Source organism: Salmo salar, chromosome 09 (assembly GCF_965601325.2).
Source record: "Salmo salar chromosome 09, fSalSal1, whole genome shotgun sequence".
NCBI lineage: Eukaryota > Metazoa > Chordata > Actinopteri > Salmoniformes > Salmonidae > Salmo > Salmo salar.
Genome location: NC_138299.1, coordinates 138,975,486 through 139,001,579, shown reverse-complemented (window position 1 = coordinate 139,001,579; position 26,094 = coordinate 138,975,486). Strand labels below are relative to the sequence as shown.

The 26,094-nt window shown below is 42.9% G+C and overlaps 2 protein-coding genes across 51 annotated transcripts; one reads left to right on the top strand and one right to left on the bottom strand.

Annotated features, from left to right (window-relative positions):
• Nucleotides 1–42: 42 nt before the first annotated feature.
• LOC106612988 (lebercilin-like protein) lies at nucleotides 43–7,006 on the bottom strand. Its single transcript, XM_014214771.3, has 9 exons — nucleotides 6,638–7,006; nucleotides 6,210–6,526; nucleotides 4,238–4,515; nucleotides 2,913–3,155; nucleotides 2,549–2,686; nucleotides 1,744–1,813; nucleotides 1,525–1,655; nucleotides 1,260–1,350; nucleotides 43–951 (listed from the first exon to the last, which is right to left on the bottom strand). The coding sequence occupies exons 2-9, from the start codon at nucleotides 6,499–6,501 to the stop codon at nucleotides 338–340; spliced, it is 1,857 nt and encodes a 618-aa protein (XP_014070246.3). The 5' UTR covers nucleotides 6,502–6,526; nucleotides 6,638–7,006; the 3' UTR covers nucleotides 43–337.
• A 515-nt stretch (nucleotides 7,007–7,521) lies between these two features.
• sh3bg (SH3 domain-binding glutamic acid-rich protein) lies at nucleotides 7,522–23,969 on the top strand. Of its 50 annotated transcripts, none has more exons than XM_014214619.3 (12): nucleotides 7,522–7,688; nucleotides 12,036–12,221; nucleotides 12,375–12,455; nucleotides 13,656–13,811; nucleotides 15,044–15,070; nucleotides 15,167–15,193; nucleotides 16,141–16,167; nucleotides 19,245–19,271; nucleotides 20,314–20,334; nucleotides 21,566–21,601; nucleotides 22,002–22,062; nucleotides 22,968–23,969. In XM_014214619.3, exons 1-11 carry the CDS (start codon nucleotides 7,644–7,646, stop codon nucleotides 22,017–22,019), a joined length of 651 nt encoding a protein of 216 aa, XP_014070094.1. In that variant the 5' UTR covers nucleotides 7,522–7,643; the 3' UTR covers nucleotides 22,020–22,062; nucleotides 22,968–23,969.
• Nucleotides 23,970–26,094: the final 2,125 nt, after the last annotated feature.

Genomic DNA, 26,094 nt, shown 5'->3' with positions numbered 1-26,094 from the left:
TTTTACAGAAGCTGTTACAAAATTGTACAATGTACCATTGTGGCATAGGAATGGTCTTCATTGAATGTTGCTTTCATTACAATCTGATTTCAAGGGAGTTAAGGAATTCGTCATGAACAATAGTGTCAGAATGTTTGATGCTCTAATCACAAACAGATAGCTTAATATTACCTCTGTAACAAATAGTTAAACAATACTTTTCAGGTATATAACTCACTATAAATATCACGTATACAAATACTCCATTTAGTAATGCGTTGAGTTGCCATGGCAGATGAAAGATTTATTAAAATAATCAACTTGTGAAAATAGATAATCATTTTGTATTGTTCTTGGGTCAATCAAAAATGATCTTGGTCTCTCTCCCAGGTGAGACCGGACTAGCATCTCCTGTATGGTGAGATGACATTCTGTCCAGGTCTGTGCTTTGAACTCTTGATCTGCCTGTCTGCATGGCAATTGGATCAGTGATTGGGGCCTGGCCAAAAAGCTCTTTCATCAAGCTGCTCTTCTTGCTGCGGACTACACTATCCTCCGGATGAGGGCCCCTGGTGTCATGCCTTTGCCACTTCTCTGCTGGTAGAGTGACAAAGGAGGGCTCATATGCCCCAGACCCAAGGTTCTCCACCCTGGCCTGGCTCTTGATGTATCTAGGAGGGCTCTTTCTCAGGCTGTGGGTATGACTGGTATAGGCAGGCTTTCCACTGTGTAGGTTCTGGATGGTTTCTTTGAATTTGTAGAGACGTTTGGTCCTGGGAGAGGATTCAAGGGCCTTGTTGGCACGTTCTGTATTCAGAAAATCCTCCAGAGTGTACCGGACCTGGCTTTCAAATGGCTCTGTTTGCTTTCCTGAAGCCTTCGGGGAACTCGCTGCCTTCTCTGCAAGGCAATCCTCCTCACCCTGAAGCTGAGGATCCTCCTTGTCAGAATCACCATCCAACTCTCCATCCTCTGTGGATAAATATGATAGTTGCTTGCATTAGCGGTTGTCATTCCCTCCGATTTTTTTGGGGGATATAACATGACACAGGAAAGGTTATTTCAGTCCTGTAAATTACTATGACACGTGAGCTTTAATTATTCCCAATATTTGGGAGTTTTTTGTGTTTGCTGTCTTTTTTGCATATACTGTGACTGGAGAGTACATACAAGACTCTTCAGAATGTAATTTAACCATTTATTTCCTCAATATCCCTTTCGCTTTGCAGCTGTTCATTGGTTCTCCCAATAGTCTATAGTAAAATAAAATAAATCCTTACCAGCAAAGTCTTCATTATTGTTTGATCCGCTGTCATCCACTAACGTGTCTGCTGCGTCACTTCTGTCTGTGAAGTCGATGGCAAAGGACTCCTGAAAAAAACAACCAGATATCAACTTTACAGTGGATCTCACTACACAAACTTTTATCAAGGAGTTACTATCTTGCTTTTATCGGTCAATATTGAATAAATGTTTTATTGACCATTACTCAGTTATACAGCTTTCTGCACAGAATGTGAGAGAGAACAAAATCAATTTACGTACCCAGCTCAAACTCTTCTTCTCCAACTCCAGATGCTGGAGTGAACAGGCATATTCTAGTTCAAGTTGGCATGGAGCCTCGATGGGGAGAGAGGATAAGTCATCTGTTTGAACAGATTTAGTTTCTCTTGCCCCTGTAAATGTGAAAAGATATTCAGCCTCAAGTAAAAACAAATAGTCTGATCTGGAACATGTTAAAAGTAGCTCATAATGTCTTTGTACCTTTTCCGTTCCAGCCATTTGGAAATCTATGTGAGTAGATATTGTGGATCTCCAATTCTCTCTCTTTTTCCTATATTTTGTATTAAATGCGTCAGTAAACCATTTCTCAAGAATGCAATATGTACAATAAATGTTACTTTCTCAAATGTAGTGTAATCATCCTGATATCTGTTACCAGGCTGGTTTGTTGCCAGTTGCCTGACGACTCAAACTGAATTTGTTGAACAAAACAAAGTAATCAGCGATTGGATCATTTCTAACCAATTAGATTAGAGTATCAAAGCCAATGACACATTTTCAAAACGCTGCGTTACCCATGTGTGTTCTGGCTCTGGCCCAACCCATCGGTTTCTGGGACCAATCAGAAGGGTTAGAGTGTGTTTGCGTTCTAGAAATCGTCGGGGAGGTACTCAGATCCAGGTTCATTGCGGAGAAGAAACTAACGTCTGTGGGCGTGGCATAGCGTTTGGGTAGCCAGGCAAGTTTACGAGAGGGAAAATGGGTATTTCGCTTCATTCAATTATGGCTTTTGAAATACAGCTGTATTAGACACCCTCTTGTGTTTACATTGCAGTACTGCGAGTTAAATGATGGTCACTCTTTCAAACAACAGTACTGTTCCAAATCTACTCAAATCTGGAACAGTTTACCTACACTGATAGTACAAAACATTATGAACACCTGCTCTTTCCATGATATAGACTGACCAGGTTGGGGGTGGGGTGGGGTGCAACTCAATATTAGGAAGGTGTTCCTAAAGTTTTTTACACTCTATGTTGCTGCTCTCAAGTTCTTATAAACTTACTTTGATTTTTTTGGTCAACAGACTGATCTGTGCCTGGAGGTAATCAGACATTTCTCTGGCCTCATTGGTCTTCCTTGTTTCTGTGGCAAGATGGCGATTGAAGGATATCTGGCTCAGCTCAAAATGTCTTTCCAAGTCCTGCAACACACAATATATGTAAGTTTCACTACAGATATAACATTGTGATACTATGTGTACAGTATCAATCTAGCATAATTGTATTGACCCTGTCCACCTATATTGGTCTCCCCGTAGAAGACCAATACAGATGGACAGAGTTGAAAACCCAATCAGTTTCAATACAGGCATCCACCTGGCCTGTGAACATGGAGTCAGCCCTGCCTTGTGAGTGCATGTACTGTACCTGTATTCTCTTGTTCTTCCTGTTCAGGTCCACACTGATCAGGGCCAGCCTGTGGCTAAGCTCTTCCCTCTCTTTCAGGCTGCGGTCCTCGCTGAGCAGCTGCAGCCTGTGCAGAATGTCCTTGGTACGCAGCAGCTCCTCCTCGGTGCCCCGCAGACGCCTGGACAGACTGTTGCGGCGGATGCGGGCTTTGCGCAGGAGCTCCTGCAGACCGCGCACCTCATTGCCGTGCTTGGCCAGGACCTGAGGGTGTGGGTGGGTGCAAAACATTATGATCTTAGCCAATGCTACAAGATCAGATTATTGTTGTTAGCTGATGAGTTTGTTACAGCTGTGTTACAGATCAGAGTTTGTTATAGCTGTGTTACAGATCAGAGTTTGTTATAGCTGTGTTACAGATCAGAGTTTGTTATAGCTGTGTTACAGATCAGAGTTTGTTATAGCTGTGCTACAGATCAGAGTTTGTTATAGCTGTGTTACAGATCAGTTTGTTATAGCTGTGTTAGAGATCAGAGTTTGTTATAGCTGTGTTATAGATCAGAGTTTGTTATAGCTGTGTTACAGATCAGAGTTTGTTATAGCTGTGTTACAGATCAGAGTTTGTTATAGCTGTGCTACAGATCAGAGTTTGTTATAGCTGTGTTACAGATCAGTTTGTTATAGCTGTGTTACAGATCAGAGTTTGTTATAGCTGTGCTACCGATCAGAGTTTGTTATAGCTGTGCTACAGATCAGAGTTTGTTATAGCTGTGTTACAGATCAGAGTTTGTTATAGCTGTGTTACAGATCAGAGTTTGTTATAGCTGTGTTACAGATCAGAGTTTGTTATAGCTGTGTTACAGATCAGAGTTTGTTATAGCTGTGTTATAGATCAGAGTTTGTTATAGCTGTGTTACAGATCAGTTTGTTATAGCTGTGTTAGAGATCAGAGTTTGTTATAGCTGTGTTACAGATCAGAGTTTGTTATAGCTGTGTTACAGATCAGAGTTTGTTATAGCTGTGTTACAGATCAGAGTTTGTTATAGCTGTGTTACAGATCAGAGTTTGTTATAGCTGTGTTATAGATCAGAGTTTGTTATAGCTGTGTTATAGATCAGAGTTTGTTATAGCTGTGTTACAGATCAGAGTTTGTTATAGCTGTGTTATAGATCAGAGTTTGTTATAGCTGTGTTACAGATCAGAGTTTGTTATAGCTGTGTTACAGATCAGAGTTTGTTATAGCTGTGTTACAGATCAGAGTTTGTTATAGCTGTGTTACAGATCAGAGTTTGTTATAGCTGTGTTATAGATCAGTTATTAAAGCCCCCAGAAAAACTGCAGCGTACCTGGGGAAGGCCACTCTGTGAGTCTTGGAAGCGCTGTAGCGCCACTGTGTGGCGGACCTGGAGCAGCTTTAGCAGTTTGTTCTCTGTGGCGACACCACTCAGCTGCTGCTGCAGCTCCCACACTTGGCTGTTGAGCTCCTTGATGCGGTGCCTGTGGGCAGACCTAATGCGCTGGTTTGGGCCCTCCAGGGGCTTGATTGGAGGGATGAGAGAGGCCTTGTGTTTCCTTAAATTAGTGTTTTTCTTCTTTTTGCACCACTCCCCTCCCTTGTTTTGCGCTGAGAGGAAAAATGTGCCTAAGTGTGATGTGTACATAGGAATATGCTGTAAACCATCTCTGCCTATAGACCTACACTTACAGTACATTCGGAAAGTATTCAGACCCCTTGACTTTTTCCACATTTTGTTACGTTACAGCCTTATTCTAAAATGGATTAAATCGTTTTTTCCCCTCATCAATCTACACACAATACCCCAAAATGACAAAGCGAAAATAGATTTGTAGAAATGTTTGTATTATGTATTAGAAATAAAAACTGAAAAACCTTATTTACATAAGTATACAGACCATTTGCTATGAGACTCGAAATTGAGCTCAGGTGCATCCTGTTTCCATTGATCATCCTTGAGATGTTTCTATAAATTGATTGGAGTCCACCTGTAGTAAAGTCAATTGATTGGACATGATTTGAAAAGGCACACACCTATCTATATAAGGTCCCAAAGTTGACAGTGCATGTCAGAACAAAAATGAAGCCATGAGGTTGAAGGAATTGTCCGTAGTGCTCCGAGACAGGATTATATCGAGGCACAGATCTGGGGAAGGGTACCAAAAAATGTCTGCAGCATTAAAGGTCCCCAAGATCACAGTGGCCTCCATCATTCTTAAATGTAAGAAGTTTGGAACCACCAAGACTCTTTCTAGAGCTGGCCGCACGGCCAAAATGAGCAGTCGGAGGAGAAGGGCCTTGGTCAGGGAGGTGACTAAGAACCCAGAGTTCCTCTGTGGAGATGGGAGAACCTTCCAGAAGGACAACCATTTCTGCAGCACTCCACCAATCAGGCCTTTATGGTAGAGTGGCCAGACGGAAGCCACTCCTCAGTAAAAGGCACATGACAGCCCGCTTGGAGTTTGACAAAAGGCACCTAAAGGACTCTCAGATCATGAGAAACAAGATTCTCTGGTCTGATGAAACCAAGATTGAACTCATTGGCCTGAATGCCAAGCGTCACGTCTGGAGGAAACCTGGCACCATCCCTAAGGTGAAGCATGGTGGTGGCAGCATCATGCTGTGGGGATGTTTTTCAGTGGCAGGGACTGGGAGACCAGTCAGGATCGAAGGAGAGATCCTTGATGAAAACCTGCTCCAGAGCACTTAGAACCTCAGACTGGAGGACAACGACCCTAAGCACACAGCCAAGACAACGCAGGAGTGGCTTCGGGACAAGTCTCTGAATGTCCTTGAGTGGCCCAGCCAGAGCCCGGACTTGAACCTGATCGAACATCTCTGGAGAGACCTGATAATAGCTGAGCAGCAACGCTCCCCATCCAACCTGACAGAGCTTGAGAGGATCTGCAGAGAAGAATTGGAGAAACTCCCCAAATACAGGTGTGCCAAGCTTGTAGGGTCAAACCCAGGAAGACTCAAGGCTGTAATCGCTGGCAAAGGTGCTTCAACAAAGTACTGAGTAAAGGGTCTGAATACGTATGTACATTTTTTCCCCCGTTTTTTATTTTTAATACATTTGCAAAAACATTTGCAAAAAAACTATTTTCGCTTTGTCATTATGGGGTATTGTTTGTAGATTGATGAGGGGGAAAAAATGATTTCATCCATTTTAGAATAAGGCTGTAACGTAACAAAATGTGGAAAAAGTCAAGGGATCTGAATACTTTCCGAATGCACTGTATGTCATGAAAGCTAGGTTGTCTGTAGTAATGAGAAGATATGAAATATCAGATATCACATACTTCGTGTTTTAGCTGTCTTCGTGCCCAGACCTGGCTTCTTGCTTGGTGAGAGGGCAAAGGTCCTATTTGCAGTAGTGTCAGCCTCCTCCTCGTAGTCTGACTGGGTGCATGACCCCTGAGAATCTACCCTGCTGCCTGTCCTACTGCTGTATCCCCTGCTGGACCTAGAAGGGGTGGACTGGTCTGAAAAGCAGAATGAGTCTACATCCCCTGCTCCAACTTCATAGTTAGCATCGTCCTGCTGCACTATGCCTCTGGTGTGGTGTCTCAGACTTAGAGACATGTCTCCCATGCAAAATATGAGCCTGCACCAGTTTCTGTAATATAGCAGAAAGATATCCAATTAGTTGAAGTAGTTCATTTAGCCACACTGTATGTTAAATTATAAGAATCAAAGCAATCTATACTTCCAACTATAGCGTACTTACATTATTTAATAGTATAATCCGTTTAGCTAGCTATCTAACGTTATCTAGCTAGGCCAATTGAAGACACAGAGCGAGTGAAGACAATCATTGGCTTGATTGAAAACCTTTCCTGACTTCAACTATTCTACATAACTAACAACCAAGCCTAATAATTCCCCATGCCAAGGCAATCCCTACATTCAACTATTAAAATATATCAATGTTTTTTTCCCCTTCTCGCATTCAGTTGAGTTATTATTTATCTTCAATAGCAAGAGACAGTCATTGACGATTATGTTGCTGGCTGGCTGTCTCTGAAAATGTATTTTTGGTTGCCCTAGAAACAAGCGTTCTCATAGAATAGGACAATGGGAAATGTAGTTGTCTGTCTACTGGACCGCTTTGGAATACGTTCTAATTATATGGTTAAATCACAGCTCATAGGACATTTATTTGAACTGACAGCTTTTGGGAGAATTAAAAAACACACCATCCTAATTTGTAAATAAACTCAAACTGTTTTCAACTAAAGCAATTATATTAGACTTAGTACAAGTTAGTACTTAGTACAATTGTTTGTTTTGATCAACTTTCAGGATATACTACAATTAAAAAAACGATACACTAGCCTATAATAAGCATGCACACTGTAGATCTACAAAGATAACTGTTAGGCCTATAGATAATCATGGTCCAACAGCATACATTTCACCTGCCGCTTTAACTCTTGATTTTGGTTTCACTAGTTGCTCTGTTGGGCAGTGGCTATTTCTGTCCATATATGCACTATGCATGTAGCTGCGAACTAACTTTGTGGTCCCCATACCGACAGACAGCTGAAGTTGCCAATCACTCGGTCAGCGCTGCACCCCTAAAACCTGGCCCACCAATCCTGCGGTGATGGAGAGTTTGGGGACAAAAATAGCCTCAGTGGTGTGGCTTGGGTGCGCTCTAGTATTAGGGGAGTCAGCCTTTATCTTTACTAACCTACGTTAGTACCTCATTCTACAGAACACATTGTAACAAAATGGTTATAAAAGTATTTCTAGCTTCTTCATCAGGATCGACAGCGGTAAGCACTTACCCGAGTCTTTGTTTTTACATGCTATTAACTTTGTGGCCGGTTTACCACGACTATTGTTCAGCTCTTAATTCATATGCGTTTATGTGACTGGCAAACAGATTCAAATCGCTTGAAGTTATTATAGACCTAGGCAATTTAGCGGTTTGTCAACTTTTAGTACCGTTATTTGCGTCTAACTTCTCATTTGAGGAGCACTAGGACTACCCGAGTTCCTTATATATCTCTACCGTCGCTGAGATCACATTCCTAACCTGCAACAGCAATCTGTTGAAGATGAATCACCATGCATTCACTTGCAGAACCTTCTGGAATATATTTGGACTACCTCAAACCTAATCTACAATATCAAAAGGAAATGTACACTACATGACCAAAAGTGTGTGGACACCTGCTTGTCGAACATCTCATTCCAAAATCATGGGCATTAACATAGAGTTGGTCCCCCCTTTGTTGCTATAACAGCCTTCACTTTTCTGAGAAGGCTTTCCAATAGATATTGGAACATTGCAACTGGGACTTGCTTCCATTCAGCCACAAGAGCATTAGTGAGGTCGGGCACTGATGTTGTGCGTTTAGGCCTGGCTTGCAGTCAGTGTTCCAATTCATCTCAAAGGTGTTCGATGGAGTTGAGGTCAGGGGTCTGTGCAGGCTAGTCAAGTTCTTCCACACGGATTTCGGCAAACCATTTCTGTATGGTCCTTGCTTTGTGCACGAGGGCATTGTCATGCTAAAACAGGAATGGGCCTTCCTCAAACTGTTACCACAAAATTAGAAGCACAGTATCGTCTAGAATGTCATTGTATGGTGTAGCGTTACGATTTCCCTTCACTGGAACTAAGGGGCCTAGCCCGAACCATGAAACACAGCCCCAGACCGTTATTCCTCCTCCATCAAACGTTACAGTTGGCGCTATGCATTGGGGCAGGTAGCATTCTCCTGGCATCTACCAAACCCAGATTCATCCGTAGGACTGTCAGATGGTGAAGCGTAATTCATCACTCCATAGAACGCGTTCCCACTGCTCCAGAGTCCAATGGCGGCGAGCTTTACACCACTCCAGCCAACGCTTGGCATTGCACTTGATGATCTTAGGCTTGTGTGCAGCTGCTCAGCCATGGAAACCCATTTAATGAAGCTCCCGACGAAACAGTTATTGTGCTGACGTTGCTTCCAGAGACAGTTTGGAACTCGGTAGTGAGTGTTGCAACCGAGGACAGGCAATTATTACACGCCTCAGCACTTGGCGGTCCTGTTCTGTGAGCTTTTGTGGCCTACCACTTCGCGGCAGAGCCCTTGTTGCACCTAGATGTTTCCACTTCACAATGACAGCACTTACAGTTAACCTGGGTAGCTCTATCACGGCAGAAATTTGACAAACTAACTTGTTGGAAAGGTGGCATCCTATGACGGTGCCACGTTGGAAGTCACTGAGCTCTTCAGTAAGGCCATTCTACTGCTAATGTTTGTCTATGGAGATTGCATGGCTGTGTGCTCGATTTTATACACCTGTCAGCAACAGGTGTGGCTAAAATAGCCAAATCGACTAATTTGAAGGGGGTGTACACATACTTCTGTATACAGTTGAAGTCGGAAGTTTACATACACCGTAGCCAAGTACATTTACACTCAGTTTTTCACAATTCCTGACATTTAATCCTAGTAAAAATTCCCTGTTTTAGGTCAGTTAGGGTCACCACTTTATTTTAAGAATGTGAAATGTCAGAATAATAGTAGAGAGAATGATTTATTTCAGCTTTTATTTCATCACATTCCCAGTGGGTCAGAAGTTTACATACACTCAATTAGTATTTTGTAGCATTGCCTTTACATTGTTTAACTTAGGTCAAATATTTTGGGTAGCCTCCCACAAGCTTCCCACAATAAGTTGGGTGAATTCCAGTCCATTCCTCCTGACAGAGCTGGTGTAACTGAGTCAGGTTTGTAGGCCTCCTTGCTCGCATCCACTTTTTCAGTTCTGCCCACAAATTTCTATAGGATTGAGGTCAGGGCTTTGTGATGGCCACTCCAGTACCTTGACTTTGTTGTCCTTAAGCCATTTTGCCACAACTTTGGAAGTATGCTTGGGGTCATTGTCCATTTGGAAGACCCATTTGCGACCAAGCTTTAACTTCCTGACTGATGTCTTGAGATGTTGCTTCAATATTCCAACATAATTTTCCTTCCTCATATTTTGTGAAGTCCACCAGTCCCTCCTCCAGCAAAGCACCCCCACAACATGATGTTGCCACGCCCGTGCTTCACAGTTGGGATGTACTTTAGTGCGAAAAGTGCAAATCAATACCAGAACAACAGCAAAGGACCTTGTGAAGATGCTGGAGGAAACAGGTACAAAAGTATCTATATCTACAGTAAAACGAGTCCTATATTGTCTCCTTCCTGAGCGGTATGACGGTTGCGTGGTCCCATGGTGTTTATACTTGCGTACTATTGTTTGTACAGATGAACGTGGTATTTTCAGGCATTTGTAAATTGCTCCCAAGGATGAACCAGAATTGTGGAGGTCTACAATTTTTTTCTGAGGTCTTGGCTGATTTCTTTTGATTTTCCCATGATGTCAAGCAAAGAGGCATGAGTTTGAAGGTAGGCCTTGAAATACATCCACAGGTACACCTCCAATAGGCTAATTGACATAATTTGAATCAATCAGAAGCTTCTAAAGCCATGACATCATTTTCTGGAATTTTCCAAGCTGTTTAAAGGCACAGTCAACTTAGTGTATGTAAACTGCTGATCCACTGGAATTGTGATTACCGTAAATTCCGGACTATAAGCCGCAACTTTTTTCCCAGGCTTTGAACCTCGCAGCTTAAACAATGACGCGGCTAATATATGTTTTTTTCCGCTTTCAATTTTTTTTTCTAAAAAAAAACACATTCTGTGACGTGCTCAGTTTTTTGGCGGCATGAAGCTTTCATTAGACCAATGAAATTGCCAAACGGGTTAAGGTCAAACAACTTTGACGAGAGGCGCTCTCAAACTTCCCATCATTCTGATTACTGTAGTCATTTTGTCGCCCTCATCATGGCAAAGACACGGAGAAATGTATATGATGCAGCTGTAACAGTGTAGGTTCCGTCCCTCTCTTCGCCCCAACCCGGGCTCGAACCAGGGACCCTTGCACACATCAACAACGGACACCCCACGAAGCATCGTTACCCATCGCGCCACAAAAGCCGCGGCCCTTGCAACGCAAGGGGAAACCCTACTTCAAGTCTCAGAGCGAGTGACGTCACTGATTGAAACACTATTAGCGCGCACCACCGCTAACTAACTAGCCATTTCACATCGGTTACACTCACCCCCCCTTTGACCTCCTCCTTTTCCGCAGAAACCAATGATCAGGGTCAACAGCATCAATGTAACAGTGTAGGTTCCGTCCCTCTCTTCGCCCCAACCCGGGCTCGAACCAGGGACCTTTGCACACATCAACAACTGACACCCCACGAAGCATCGTTACCCATCGCGCCACAAAAGCCGCGGCCCTTGCAACGCAAGGGGAAACCCTACTTCAAGTCTCAGAGCGAGTGACGTCACTGATTGAAACGCTATTAGCGCGCACCACCGCTAACTAACTAGCCATTTCACATCGGTTACACAGCTTTCAAGTTGAAGGCGATTGATCTGGCTGTTGGAAAAGGAAATAGAGCTGCTGCACGGGAGCTTGGTCTTAATGAGTCGATGATAAGATGTTGGAAACAGCAGCGTGAGGAATTGACTCAGTGCAAAAAGACAACTAAAGCTTACTGCTAATTTTTTATTTTTTGTTACAAGCCGTGTTTCGTTAAAGCCTGTGTAAAGTTCATTTGTTTTAATGTACCGGTAGGCACCTGCGGCTTATAGACATTTGCGGCTTATTTATGTTCAAAATAATATATATTTTTTAAATTCAGTGGGTGCGGCTTATATTCAGGTGCGCTTAATAGTCCGGAAATTACGGTAAGTGAAATAATCTGTTTGTAAACAATTGTTGGAAAAATTGCTTGTGTCATGCTCAAAGTAGATGTCCTAACCGACTTGCCAAAACTATAGTTTGCTAACAATAAATTTGTGGAGTGGTTGAAAAACGAGTTTTAATGACTCCAACCTAAGTGTATGTAAACTTCTGACTTCAACTGCATATAGTGTATGATATGTGAATAGATTCTTTCTCAAACTATAAAACAAAAAGTAAAAAGCTTTCATTAATGTATTAGCCTTCTACTCTGCTCTCCTCAACCTAGTGATAGAAAAAAATCTGCCAAACATGATCTCATGAAGAAGAAGCCTATCTATACTGTGTTTGTTGTTTGTCTGTACACCTGTGTGATTGTCCAGATCAAAAAGAAGCAACAGGATGTGCTTGGATTCCTGGAGGCCCTGAAAGTGGACTACGCTCCATTGGACATTGCCTGCAATGAGGACAACCGCATGTGGATGAGGGAAAATGTCCCTGTGGAGAAAAAGCCCACCAACGGGATCCCTCTACCCCCTCAGATCTTCAACGAAGAGAGCTACTGTGGGGTGAGCATAACTAGATAATATAGAAGGTGTGGTGACCAATAAGCCTACTCCCTACTGAATGGTTCAGGTAAAGGTGGGGGAAAAGTGTCCATTCAAATGCTGAGAGAACGATTGGAGACTAAACAGAAATGTCTAATTTGCCTTTTACCATAGGACTACGAGACATTCTTTGACGCCAAAGAGGACAATGCGGTGTATGCCTTCCTGGGTCTGCCACCTCCTCCAGGTTCCAAGGTTGGAATTCAACTTTCACTTAATTTTCTAAAATATAAATTGTGTTTATATAGCTTTTTAGCTATAGAATTCAGCTACCCAATGTGTTTTCCACTCAAGGGATTGGGATTCGATCCAGCAACCTTTCGGTTACAGACCCAACACTCTAACCACTAGGCTACCTGCCGCCCCAAGTAACTAGTAATGTTGCTAATCCTCTCATTGCATGGATGAGTGGCAATTTAGAGTTGGTTTAAAAACAGTGTACCCGTCTCTCATTAATTAACATGTGTACATTTCTCAGTTTTTACAGTGTTTCATTGTGTTTATATTTCATCTGTAGTTTTTGCAAAGCATATAAAGTATTTATAATAATTCTATGATATTATATAGGATTTATACTCAATAGAAAGCAGACGATTGGGAATCAGTTCATTATTTTTGTAATTAATTATTTCTATAATAGGACTATTCTTATAGAAGAACATGCTGATGCTGTTGTAAAACATTATATGAACATTTATATGTAGATATATTAAGAAAAAACTTCAACTTCTCAACTCACTTTGGGATGCTGCCAAACCATAGAGAAATTATTTGTATCTTTTTCCCAAAAAGGTGGCAAGGGACAGCAGAGAAAGTATTGCCCAGCTGAACCTGTGATCTTCCTCTAACAAATCCCATAGGCTTTTAGAGGGTGCTGTTTCGAGAAGGGTGCAAATTGAGTTAATTTTACTGGACAAGCTTCATGGGTATTTCTGGGAAAAGAGTTCAGACTCCCTCTGCTTTCGCTGTTCTCCAGAGTACCAGGCCGGTTAATTTTCCATTTAAGTTGCAATGTTGTTGGAATGACAGTTTTTGTTATTGATACTGTTGACTGGACTGATTTAGCTGGCTCCCGACAGTGTGATAATATGCAGTCTTCCTCGCTACAGCATACATCATTAAAAACCTCTAATTTATCTCCGCAGCACCACTATGCTGCTATTCATCACCTTGCAACCATATGTAATTGCCCTTCATTTATTCATGCATTTTCCTTTACTCAGAGGAGCTGCTGATGCTGATGCCTTACTCTGTGATGTCTTTGAACATGTGACTCCAGCAGTAGGGCTGCTCCCCTCCTGGTGTTTGATGTGTGCCCATGACAGCTGCTGTGTCATTATTATTCTAACACGTCGTTTTTTCCCCCTTGATGGCACATGGATGTTTTCACTCTAGAAAAGAGAGGTTCCGATGGAGGAGTGCAATGGAGATGAACACACAGAGGAGGTGGAAGCAGAGGTGGGAGGAGAAACAGGAGAGGAAGCAGCAGAAGAGAAGGTGGCAGAGGAGAAGGAGGCAGTCGAAGACACAGAGGAATCCTTAGAGGACACTGTAATTGGCTCCCAGAATCCCATGCTGTGTCCTCCCGTGACGTCTCCTCTCTCCATCTCTTTAATGTTGTCTTTTCCTCGACCTCAAGGTTTTGTTTCCCTCGAGCTCCTGTTATTCTCGTCTCCTCCTCAACTCTGGACCATACCAATCCACCTGTATTCTGTTATATTGACTGTCCCATAACTGTTTCTATTGACTGTTGACTGTTCTGTTTGTTCCTTAGATCTGTTGGATGTTCAACCACTTCTCTGTTCTGTAGCAGTTAACTGTCATGTCGTCTCAATGACTACATAATCGTTGGTCTTGATTTTCTTTGATATGTACTATGTCCTTTGTTCTACAACTATGTCTAGGTGTGTATATGTTGTATGTTTCCATGTCTAGGTGTGTGTGTCGTTCCACTGTCTATCCATGTCTAGGTGTGTATGTGTCGTTCTGCTGTCCATCCATGTCTAGGTGTGTATATGTCGTTCTGCTGTCCATCCATGTCTAGGTGTGTATATGTCGTTCTGCTGTCCATCCATGTCTAGGTGTGTATATGTTGTATGCTGTCCTCCATGTCTAGGTGTGTATGTGTCGTTCTGCTGTCCATCCATGTCTAAGTGTGTATGTGTCGTTCTGCTGTCCATCCATGTCTAAGTGTGTATGTGTCGTTCTGCTGTCCATCCATGTCTAGGTGTGTATATGTCGTTCTGCTGTCCACCCATGTCTAGGTGTGTATATGTCGTTCTGCTGTCCATCCATGTCTAGGTGTGTATGTGTCGTTCTGCTGTCCATCCATGTCTAGGTGTGTATGTGTCGTTCTGCTGTCCACCCATGTCTAGGTGTGTATGTGTCGTTCTGCTGTCCATCCATGTCTAGGTGTGTATGTGTCGTTCTGCTGTCCATCCATGTCTAGGTGTGAATGTGTCGTTCTGCTGTCCATCCATGTCTAGGTGTGTATGTGTCGTTCTGCTGTCCATCCATGTCTAAGTGTGTATGTGTCGTTCTGCTGTCCATCCATGTCTAGGTGTGTATGTGTTGGTGGGGGTCCTCTGGAAATCCCACCATGTTGTTGTTCAATGTGTGTGATCTGTGAGATCTGTTCAAGTTGCATGACCTTCAATGTAGAAGTGTCTCATCCATGTTTGAGGAGAGGTTCTCTGTTTCCCATATGCCTCCTTGAGGTCATGCTATCATTCTAAAAATCCTGATACACAATCTTTTCTATTTTCTCCCCTTTCTGCCAGAAGGCCCCCGTGAAGGAGGAAGAAGCCCAGGTAAGTTGTTTTTACATTTCTGAAAAGTATTGAAATTAAATAGAAATTTCGGAGTCATGTCCCAGTCTCACTGTTTTTCTCTCTTATCCTAAACAGGAAGAAGTAGAGGATGAAGAGGCTAAGGTAACAGGCAACACTGTGTTCACTGGAGTAATTCCTGATATGAAGGGCATTGTCATTAATAACAACAGCCACTGCTCACTGCATTGTGCCATCTGCCCCACTAAGAAACGATCTTAGCTTGGATCTCATAGACCTGACACATGGTTCCATACTACATTGTGCCTTTATTGAACTCGCTAATATTCTGGAATTAAGTAAATTATTAACTTGTAGATATTTTAGTCATCCAACTATTCTAATCAAAGCATATACATGTACGTCTAAAAGGGACATAGGTCTATGTTTTCCTGGCCATAGTCACTGATTATCAGTACTATGAAGATTCTCTTCCAATGCCCAGTCACAGCTGTCTGCTAGCCATTGTAACAAAACATGATTACATCATACATGCTTAATAACATGCTATATACATATTCAAAGTTTCACAACTCACCAGTAGCTTAATTAATAAATGCTTTTATTGTGACTTGAAAGCTGTATTGAGAATGGTAAAGGTTAAAGGAAGGCAAAAGCCTGACTGATCAGCAAAGGTCAAATATCACATTGTTTTAATGTCTCATACCACTGTTGTGTTCTGTTGGGCTCAGAAGTGGCACAGAAGCTAGCTAATGCTGGTACTGAATACAAAGTTCTGTGGTACAAACAAACAGACGCAGAGTAAACCGAGACGTGTTAGTGTTACCCAGGGCACTATTGTTCACTACAGAGTGAACCACTATCAACTCTTTATTGATAAGATATAAAGTTATAAACTCCTGAATAAGTTCTATATAACTGAATATATCCATCAGACTTATGTGCAATGTGTCAATAGATATCAAAGCACTTGTGATGTTATTGGATTGTAGTAATAGTCAATTAGTTAAAATCTCAATTTCTTAGTTAAAGTAACCTGGTGAAAGCTAGTGAGTTCATCCAAAGCTAATCATTGCTATTCGTTGTTTTAGGGAGAAGACGATCAGCCGGTTTCTGAGGTAGATCTACTTATTTTTTAATGTTGTTTTTTTACCCATTTTTCTCCCCAATTTCGTGATATTCAATTGGTAGTTACAGTCTTGTCCCGTCGCTGCAACTCCCGAGTGGACTCGGGAGAGGCGAAGGTCAATAGCCATGCGTCCTCCGAAACAAGACCCAGCCAAGCTGCACTGCTTCTTGACACACTGCTCGTTCAACCCGGAAGCCAGCCGCACCAATGTGTTGGAGGAATCACCGTACAGCTAGTGACCGAAGCCGGTGTGCATGCGCCTGGCCGCCACAAGGAGTTGCTAGAGCGCAATGGGACAAGGACATCCCAGCCGGCCAAACCCTCCCCTAACCCGGACGACGCTGGTCCAATTATGTGCCGCCTCATGGGTCTCCCGGTCGCGGTCGCATGCCACAAAACCCGGGATCGAATCCGGATCTGTAGTAACGCCTGTAGCACTGATCATTGCCTTAGACCACTGCGCCGCTCGGGAGGCCGAGGTAGATCTACTTTCAATTGTGTTCTATAGCTGTAGTGTTCAGTCCTTAAAGTCGAATTCATTATATACTGTTTTCTCAATTTCTGTGCTAAGGGCCTTGGGTGTTCAGTTTTAATGTGTGGTTTGTTTGCATCATTGTGATGGTGGTCTGTGTCTGATTGTCCAGACAACTAACCTCACATATTCTTCTTTGTTGTCGCTTTTCTTGTGCAATATTGAATGCTGAAACCCCTCTTCCTTCGTAATCCCATGACTTGCAACTCCAGATCCACTTTTGTCGTTTTTGCCCCCTTCTCATTTTCCACAGGTCTCCTATGGAGGGATTTCTGTACGTTTGGATGCATTTCATCTTAATCCTTGACACAGTTTTAGAACACTGATATTTTCTATGGCATGCCACCTTAGAGATATAATCATTAGATACCCTAGCATCTACATTCATACATTGCCTTCAGAAAGTATTTAGACCCCTTGACTTTTTTCACATTTTGTTACGTTACAGCATTATTTTAAAATGGATTACATTACAAAATCCTCAGAAATCTACACACAATACCCCATAATGACAAATTAAAAACAGGTTTTTAGAAATGTTTGCAAATGTATTAAAAATAAAAAACGTAAATATCTTATTTACATAAGTATTCACACCCTTTGCTATGAGACTCGAAATTGAGCTCAGGTGCATCCTGTTTCCATTGATCATCCTTGAGATGTTACTACAACTTGGAGTCCACCTGTGGTAAATTCAATTGATTGGACATGATTTGGAAAGGCACACACCTGTCTAATATATGGTCCCACAGTTGACACTGCATGTCAGAGCAAAAACCAAGCTATGAGGTTGAAGGAATTGTCCGTAGAGCACCGAGACAGGATTGTGTCAAGGCACAGATCTGGGGAAGGGTACAAAAAATGTCTGCAGCATTGAAGGTCTCCAAGAACACAGTGGCCTCCATCATTCTGAAATGGAAGAAGTTCGGAACCACCAAGACTCTTCCTAGAGCTGGCCTCCCGGCCAACTGAGCAATCGGGGGAGAGTTCCTCTGTGGAGATGGGAGAACCTTCCAGAAGGACAACCATCTCAGCAGCACTTCACCAATCAGGCACCTAAAGACTCTCAGACCATGAGAAACAAGATTCTCTGGTCTGATGAAACCAAGATTCAACTCTTTGGCCTGAATGCCAAGCGTCACATCTGGAGGAAACCTGGCACCATTGCTACGGTGAAGCATGGTGGTGGCAGCATCATGCTGTGGGGGATGTTTTTCAGCGGCAGGGACTGGAAGACTAGTCAGGATCGAGACAAAGATGAAAGGAGCAAAGTACAGAGAGATCCTTGATGAAAATTTGCTACAGAGCGCTCAGGACCTCAGACTGGGGCAAAGATTCACCTTTCAACAGCATAACGACCCTAAGCACACAGCCAAGACAACGCAGTAGTGGCTTCAGGACAAGTCTGAATGTCCTTGAGTAGCCCAGCCAGAGCCCGGACTTGAACCTGATCGAAACATCTCTGGAGAGACCTGAAAATAGCTGTACAGCAACGCTCCCCATCCAACCTGCTTGAGAGGATCTGCAGAGAAGAATGGGAAAAACTCCCCAAATACAGGTGTGCCAAGCTTGTAGCGTCATACCCAAGAAAACTCAAGGCTGTAATCGCTGCCAAAGTTACTTCAACAAAGTACTGAGTAAAGGGTTTGAATACTTACGTAAATGTGATATTTCAGTGCTTTGTTTTTTATAAATTAGCAGAAACCTGTTTTTGCTTTGTCATTATGGGGTATTGTGAGGGAAAAAAACATTTAATACATTTTAGAATAAGGCTGTAACCTAACAAAATGTGGAAAAAGTCAAGTGATCTGAATACTTTCTGAAGGCGCTGTATTTGTCATTTGATAAGATAGTTTGATGATTTGATTTTGAAAAATGGCTTGCTCCTTTAGCTGCTACTCTGTCTACATTGAAATATATATTGTATAAATAGTTAACACCAGATACAGTAAAAAAGATTGTAAGTCTAAATAAATACAATAAAGATAATTAAGTTTAACAAAATATTTTAGGGCTCCATGTTGAATCATGCATGAAAAGCTATCTGCAAGAGGGTCTCCTCCGCCAGCAACTCCTTGTACCTCCTCCACACATTGACCTCTCTCACCTTTGCCCTTTTCCCCCATCTCTTCATTTGGTTTTCCAGGGATAAGAGGATTTGGGGTCGGAGGTAACTGGGCTTCGGCGGCTGTGAATTTCTGTGGTTGTTCCCTTAGCCACGAGCTGTGTGGGTTTGTCTGGCAGAGATCAGAAGGCTTTGTGTTGTAGGACGGAAGAGCTTGTCTTGTGATCTATCTGCCGTTCGTTCCCTCATCAGTAGTCCATGTTCACTCCCTCTGAACCTCTCTTTCTCCCCTCTCTCTTAGCCTTCCTCCTCCTCATTTATTCCCTAGTCCTGTAGCTGCTTCCTTTCTGTCAGCCTGAACTATCCCTGTAGATAAAGATTTTAACAGACCTTTCCTATCGCGCATGCTTCTGGTGTCACCTCTGACCAGACCATCCACACCACTGACACTCAATCTCATCCTTTCTAGGAGGAAGAAGAGCTGCGACAGCTTGAGGTAGATTGATAAGTGTTTTTTTCCAACTACACTCGTCCTCCCTCTACCTCTTCACCATTCTATCAATGCTGCTTTTCTTGCTTCCACATCTTGCACAGTTTATTCAGCATTCCTTCAATTTCCTCCTTCACTACTTTTTGTGTAGATGGAACAGACCCTATCTCACCTATGGCATCCGAACAGACTGTAGCCCTTTACTTTATTTCTTTAGCCCTCTGTCTCATGCCAGATAATGATATCTCAATCACATAGTTGGATGAGCAACATGGTAACTCTGCTAGCCATCAGAACACAGACCATGATAGAGAAACCCAGCACTGTCATTCATCCTGATTTTAGAATTCTTCTCCCTCACTCACTCACTCACTCACTCACTCACTCACTCACTCACTCACTCACTCACTCACTCACTCACTCACTCACTCACTCACTCACTCACTCACTCACACAGAGCCTCTCCAACATTCCTTACTGCCCCTGCCTGTCCTCTCTTCTCTTCCACACAAGCTTCAGTGCTTTTGCTCTCTCTGCTCTTATTCTTTCTCCCCTTTCTTGATCTCCTCCACCTCCTCCTATACTTTCTTTCTCTTCTCCACCTCCTATACTTTCTTGCTCTCTTCCACCTCCTCCTATACTTTCTTGCTCTCCTCCACCTCCTCCTATACTTTCATTGCAGGAGCAAGAAGAGTCAGTCAGTGAGGTTGAAATAGTTTCCTCTGGATGGAATTTGTGGCGTCTTCTGTGGATCTTAGATTGGAAAGACCCTCTCTCTGTCTCTCTATCTCTGCTGCATGGGTGGTAGTCTCTGTGGTACAGTTAACTGATGGTGTGCAGCATGGCAGACAACATCGCCAACACCGTCATTCGGTTCACTTATGGTAATAATAATGGGAACATTAAGTAACACAGGGTTTTCCTCCCTCTTGTAGTCTCCTTAGTGACATGCAGATTTGCTTTTCTCAAATATAGGCTGTTGTATCTCTTGCGTTTGTTCCCACTTTGACATTGAAATGCTCAAAACCCCTGATATCCCCTACCTTAGGAAGAAGAAGAGGCCCCAGAGGTAACAGAGGTATATTCTGGCTGCTCTCCAAGCCCATTGCATGGTGTGGCCCCTGATGTGGAGTAAATGGACCTTATGCATGACCCTACTCCTTCATATGTGGATTTAGTGTGGGTTGGTTTGTGAAGAGCTCACTACCATCATATTCTTCAAGGCTGTCAGCATCCCTCCTGTGGTATGCTGTCTTTAATTTGGGGAAATGATTGAGCTCTCTCTGGACTCTGGTTGTGGTTTTGGTGCTGTGTGACTGGGATGAGGTCATTACCCGTTGGTTTACCTGGAGGCTTGAGGATTCTGCAGCATTGTGCCAGTGGATGTTTCATAACAGGTGACATTCATCGTTTGGTGTCAAGATCTGCCTCTGCGCACATGAGTACAAGTCTGACACATAGACATGCTTGTGAATTGGATCTTACAGTGTTGCATAGGGATCCCTAGTGACTTGACCAGAACTCCATGACAACCAGGATGTTTAAATAGCCATTGGCATGGCTTCACTTTGTGAGGAGAGTCTTGAGACTGAGTGTGGACAGGACAAGCACAGCAGAAGATTAATGGACTGTTTGTTATTGTGCAATGCTCCCCCACAACAAGATATTGGCAGTGTCAGATATGTTGCACCAAACTATACTGCTTTAAATAATGTGTTACTGTGGACATCATTTATCAAATCTTGAATACACAGCAAGCACTATATCCACAAGCAAGTTTTCTGTAAAACTTAGTCATTAAAAACAGTGAATTAATTGGTCACAGGACTAATTAATTGCACTTCACCACCTGTTTTAAGTGTAGAATATAGGGTAAAGGCTTTTTACATTTGTAGAAATGTAGCTAATTGCAACACCATGCTCAACCCAACAGATGCACCTCGGAGTGAATGTGGTCTGATGATTTGTGAAGTATGCAGTGCCTTGCAGTTTCACGTCATATGACACCACCTCAGAGAGGGCCTTGCTTAAAGGCCCACACTAATCTTACTACTTCACTAGCAGTTAAGGGAATGGTGCACTATCCCTGTGGCTAACTTGTTCCATTGGCCTAAGTAATGGTGATATTCCTAGTGTTCCTAGTGTCTTCCCAGTCTCATCTCTCCTACCTGTTTTCTTGATGCCTCCCCTGGATGGTTTAACTCCATTTTAACCCAACTATACACACTACTCTTTCCTTTTCCCCTATGCTGGACTCTTCCCTTCACAAAAAAACAAAATCTTTTTTTTGCTATGCCAAGGAGGAAGAAGAAGAAGAAGTGACAGAGGAAGCAGAGGTAGTATATCAACCAGCAAACACACTGATGTTCTCACCAGTGTTCGCCTTGATGCAAAGACTCACCAGTGTTCGCCTTGATGCAAAGACAAATTGCCTTATCTGAATGAAATCAGTTTCTCCACTCCTCAGTAATCATGTTCAACTGTAATCAAGCACAGCTGAGAGATAACACTTAATTGAAGAGGAAAGCTTTCTTCTGGCTGCTCTCTTTATTAAACTAGCACTCTCTGTCATCTCACAGTCATCTGTGCTCTTTTTTTAAAGAAACTAATATGGATTTAAACTACGGTCTGGTTCTTGTATTCTTATATTGATAGGACTGAGTGGGATATCTTGGTTCTCCTCTCTTCTGTTGTCTTGCTTTACTTTGTCATTACTCAGTTTTATTTTCTCAGCAGGAAGAAGAGGACGAGTAGTTCCAGCCAAGAAAGGTTTAGGATGTGATTCACTACTGCCCAGGTAAAATACACTACTTTATTACTTAATCAGAATTCTCTTCTCTGCCACTGAGTGGCAGTATTAGAGCAGTTAGTTTGCCGTGAACTGACGGCTGCATTGTAAAACTCGTAAACATGTCTTCTTGTTACTGAATATCTTTATAGAGTCATTTAAAAATAAAACTATTCAGTACATGTATTACTTTGTGCCGTTTTTACCCTTTTATCAAATGTCTCCTCATACTGGCATTATTAAACCATTGTATTGTTTAGTGTCCTACATGTACCCAGATTACAGATACAAATCCTAAAAAACACATAACCCAACCAGTGTAAAGTGAGGATATAATCCCTGTATTTAATGTACACTGTGTTGCTGTTCTGTATTGGTAGCTGTGTGTTAAGTGTTCTATCAGAGAAGCTAGAGAGAACAGATCATGGGGCTATTTAACAGGGACTGTCACCAGTCTCTACACCGAAAGCTTCAGTGAGCACAAAATGCCTGAAGGATCAAGTGAACAGCCATATAAAACGATATCTCATGAATTGTCTTTTATTTTCCTGCGGCAGTGATGATGATGATGATGATGATGATGATAATAATAATAATAACCGTAATCTTCAAAGCTGCACTCATCGCCCCTCTCCAGTAGTGTAGAAAAAGGCTCTGCTCGCTGCAGGAGATATTTGGGTTGAGGAGAGGGAACAGCCTGAGACTTTGATTGGATGGCACTGCCCCCCCCACCTAAATAAAAAAACAAACCTGTCACGCCCAGTTAGAGAAAGCAGCTAAGTGAGCTACTGAAGGGCCTCGAGAGGGACTGGCACTCAGGATGGCATGGGCAGTTTGGGCACCGTGGTGACTAGAAGCTTAGGACCCACAGCCACTAGCAGAGGCGCATTGGTGACCTTTTTATTGTCTTCCAGCCTAGAGAGACCCCTTGTTCCGGCCCTTCCTGACCCCTCTGATCCCTCAGACCGTCCCCAACCGGACTACCCACATTGCCCCGAACTGCTCACTGGGAACGCACATGTCCCCCTGCGGGAACCTGCTGGCTGAAACCTGCCAATCACACACTGTCTGTACGGCCCACCCATACTCCAGAGATAACCCCCTATTTTACCAGATGTTTATATTGCATTCAGTGTGTAGCTCAATTAAATAGTGTTATTAGTTTGTAGTTTTTAGCAGCTTTTCTAATTGTACATACACAGTCATATGTTAAGCATTTAAATATTTCAGACATACTTCTCATGTTTCAAATTGAAAAGGGTAGTTTTATACCACAGTTTGTATAGGATGATGAGCATCTTACCACCAACGCCTTAGCAGTCAATGACCGACAGCTTTAACCCTGTGAGTATCTGAGTGAAGATCACTCTACTGTGAACTGCAACCAGTGAATGGACTCTAGGACTAAAACAGATCTATCAATGCAGTGCCTCTCACTCGATGCCGGCAAAGATGTTAGATCTATATGTGTGAATGCAACCCAGTGACTCTCAATGCCTCAGTCCAACATGAGAAAGACCCTCATGTAGGGTTTCCACTAGCTTCCATAGCCACAAAGTCAGATTCCACAGCCACAAAGTCAAATATGACAAAAAAAATTGCTTTTTGGTCTTACTTTAAGGTTAGGGTTAAGCATAAAGTTAGCAGTGTGATTTGGGTTAGGTTTCAAATAAAATGTTAAGAAATTGTAGAAATGGGCGGGGTTTAGCCATCATTATGACTTTGTGGCTATGGAAACTAGTGAGCACCCTCATGTACCGTGACTTATGACAGCTACTGGACACCATTCACTGAACATTACTGTTTGCTGATTTACTCTGCAGTTTGTTGAATGTAAAAGGAAGTGGATGACTAAGAAATCCTCCCTAGATGTAAGAGAAGTGAAATGCCAATAAAGTTACGTGGTGTAAACAGCTCCCCATGGCCTATTATGTTCTATTTGCAATTCATCGAGTTTTGTTTATAGATCAGTATACAATGTTAGGACTGGGCAGTGCAAGGTCAAGTCAACAGGATGTAGCTCAGTGTAAAGCCTTTCTCTGGGGGACTCCAGAAAGAGGTATGGAGGAGGGTATTGCACAGTGAAAATATATAGGTGAAAAAGTATGTTTATGTGTACATTTTGATAGAGTATTATTAGTTTCGTGAATTTGTCCTGAAATGTGATATTTGGTGCTCTCCTTTGAAGACATACCTATATTGAAAGATATATACATTTCAATGGAAGAGACCTGAGAAATCAAAATCGTCTGTGGTCTCTCCCTTGGAACACAGCATACTTTTGGTCGGTTGGCATTACAGTGATCAATGCTCTCCCTCTAAATTCACACACAGGTCATCATGTCTGTCCAGACCCATTCTCCTGAAGAGGGAGGGGAGCGCCATGAAGCCCCTGTAGACTGGGGGAATTTCAATGGCATTGTTCTCTCTGGGACTGTGGGAGTGAATCATGTTGAACAGTTGAAGTCGGAAGTTTACATACACCTTAGCCAAATACATTTAAATTCAGTTTTTCACAATTCCTGACATTCAATCCTAGTAAAAAGTAGTAGGTTAGGTTCATGCTCTACAACATTCGCAGAGTATGACCCTGCCTCACACAGGAAGCGGCGCAGGTCTTAATCCAGGCACTTGTCATCTCCCGTCTGGATTACTGCAACTCGCTGTTGGCTGGGCTCCCTGCCTGTGCCATTAAACCCCTACAACTCATCCAGAACGCCGCAGCCTGTCTGGTGTTCAACCTTCCCAAGTTCTCTCACGTCACCCCGCTCCTCCGCTCTCTCCACTGGCTTCCAGTTGAAGCTCGCATCCGCTACAAGACCATGGTGATTGCCTACGGAGCTGTGAAGGGAACGGCACCTCCATACCTTCAGGCTCTGATCAGGCCCTACACCCAAACAAGGGCACTGCGTTCATCCACCTCTGGCCTGCTGGCCCCCCTACCTCTGAGGAAGCACAGTTCCCGCTCAGCCCAGTCAAAACTGTTCGCTGCTCAGGCACCCCAATGGTGGAACAAGCTCCCTCACGACGCCAGGACAGCGGAGTCAATCACCACCTTCCGGAGACACCTGAAACCCCACCTCTTTAAGGAATACCTAGGATAGGATAAAGTAATCCTTCTAACCACCCCCCCCCCCCCCCTTAAAAGATTTAGATGCACTATTGTAAAGTGGTTGTTCCACTGGATATCATAAGGTGAATGCACCAATTTGTAAGTCGCTCTGGATAAGAGCGTCTGCTAAATGACTTAAATGTAAATGTAAATGTAAAAAATTCCCTGTTCTGGGTCAGTTAGGAGCACCACTTAATTTTAAGAATGTGAAATGTCAGAATAATAGTTTAGAGAATTATTTCAGCTTTTATTTCTTTCATCACATTCCTAGTGGGTCAGAAGTTTACATACGCTCAATTAGTATTTGGTAGCATTGCCTTTAAATTGTTTAACTTGGGTAAAATGTTTCGGGTAGCCTTCCACAAGCTTCCCACAATAAGTTCGGTGAATTTTGGCCCATTCCTCCTGACAGAGCTGGTGTAACTGAGTCAGGTTTGTAGGCCTCCTTGCTCGCACACGCTTTTTCAGTTCTGCCCACAAATTTTCTATAGGATTGAGGTCAGGGCTTTGTGATGGCCACTCCAATACCTTGACTTTGTTGTCTTTAAGCCATTTTGCCACAACTTTGGAAGTATGCTTGGGGTCATTGTCCATTTGGAAGACCCATTTGCGACCAAGCTTTAACTTCCTGACTGATGTCTTGAGATGTTGCTTCAATATATCCACATAATTTTCCTTCTTCATAATGCCATCTATTTTGTGAAGTCCACCAGTCCCTCCTGCAGCAAAGCACCCCCACAACATGATGTTGCCACGCCCGTGCTTCACGGTTGGGATGGTGTTCGTCGGCTTGCAAGCCTCCCCCTTTTTCCTCCAAACACAACGATGGTCATTATGGCCGAACAGTTCTATTTTTGTTTCATCAGACCAGATGACATTTCTCCAAAAAGTACAATCTTTGTCCCCATGTGCAGTTGCAAACCGTAGTC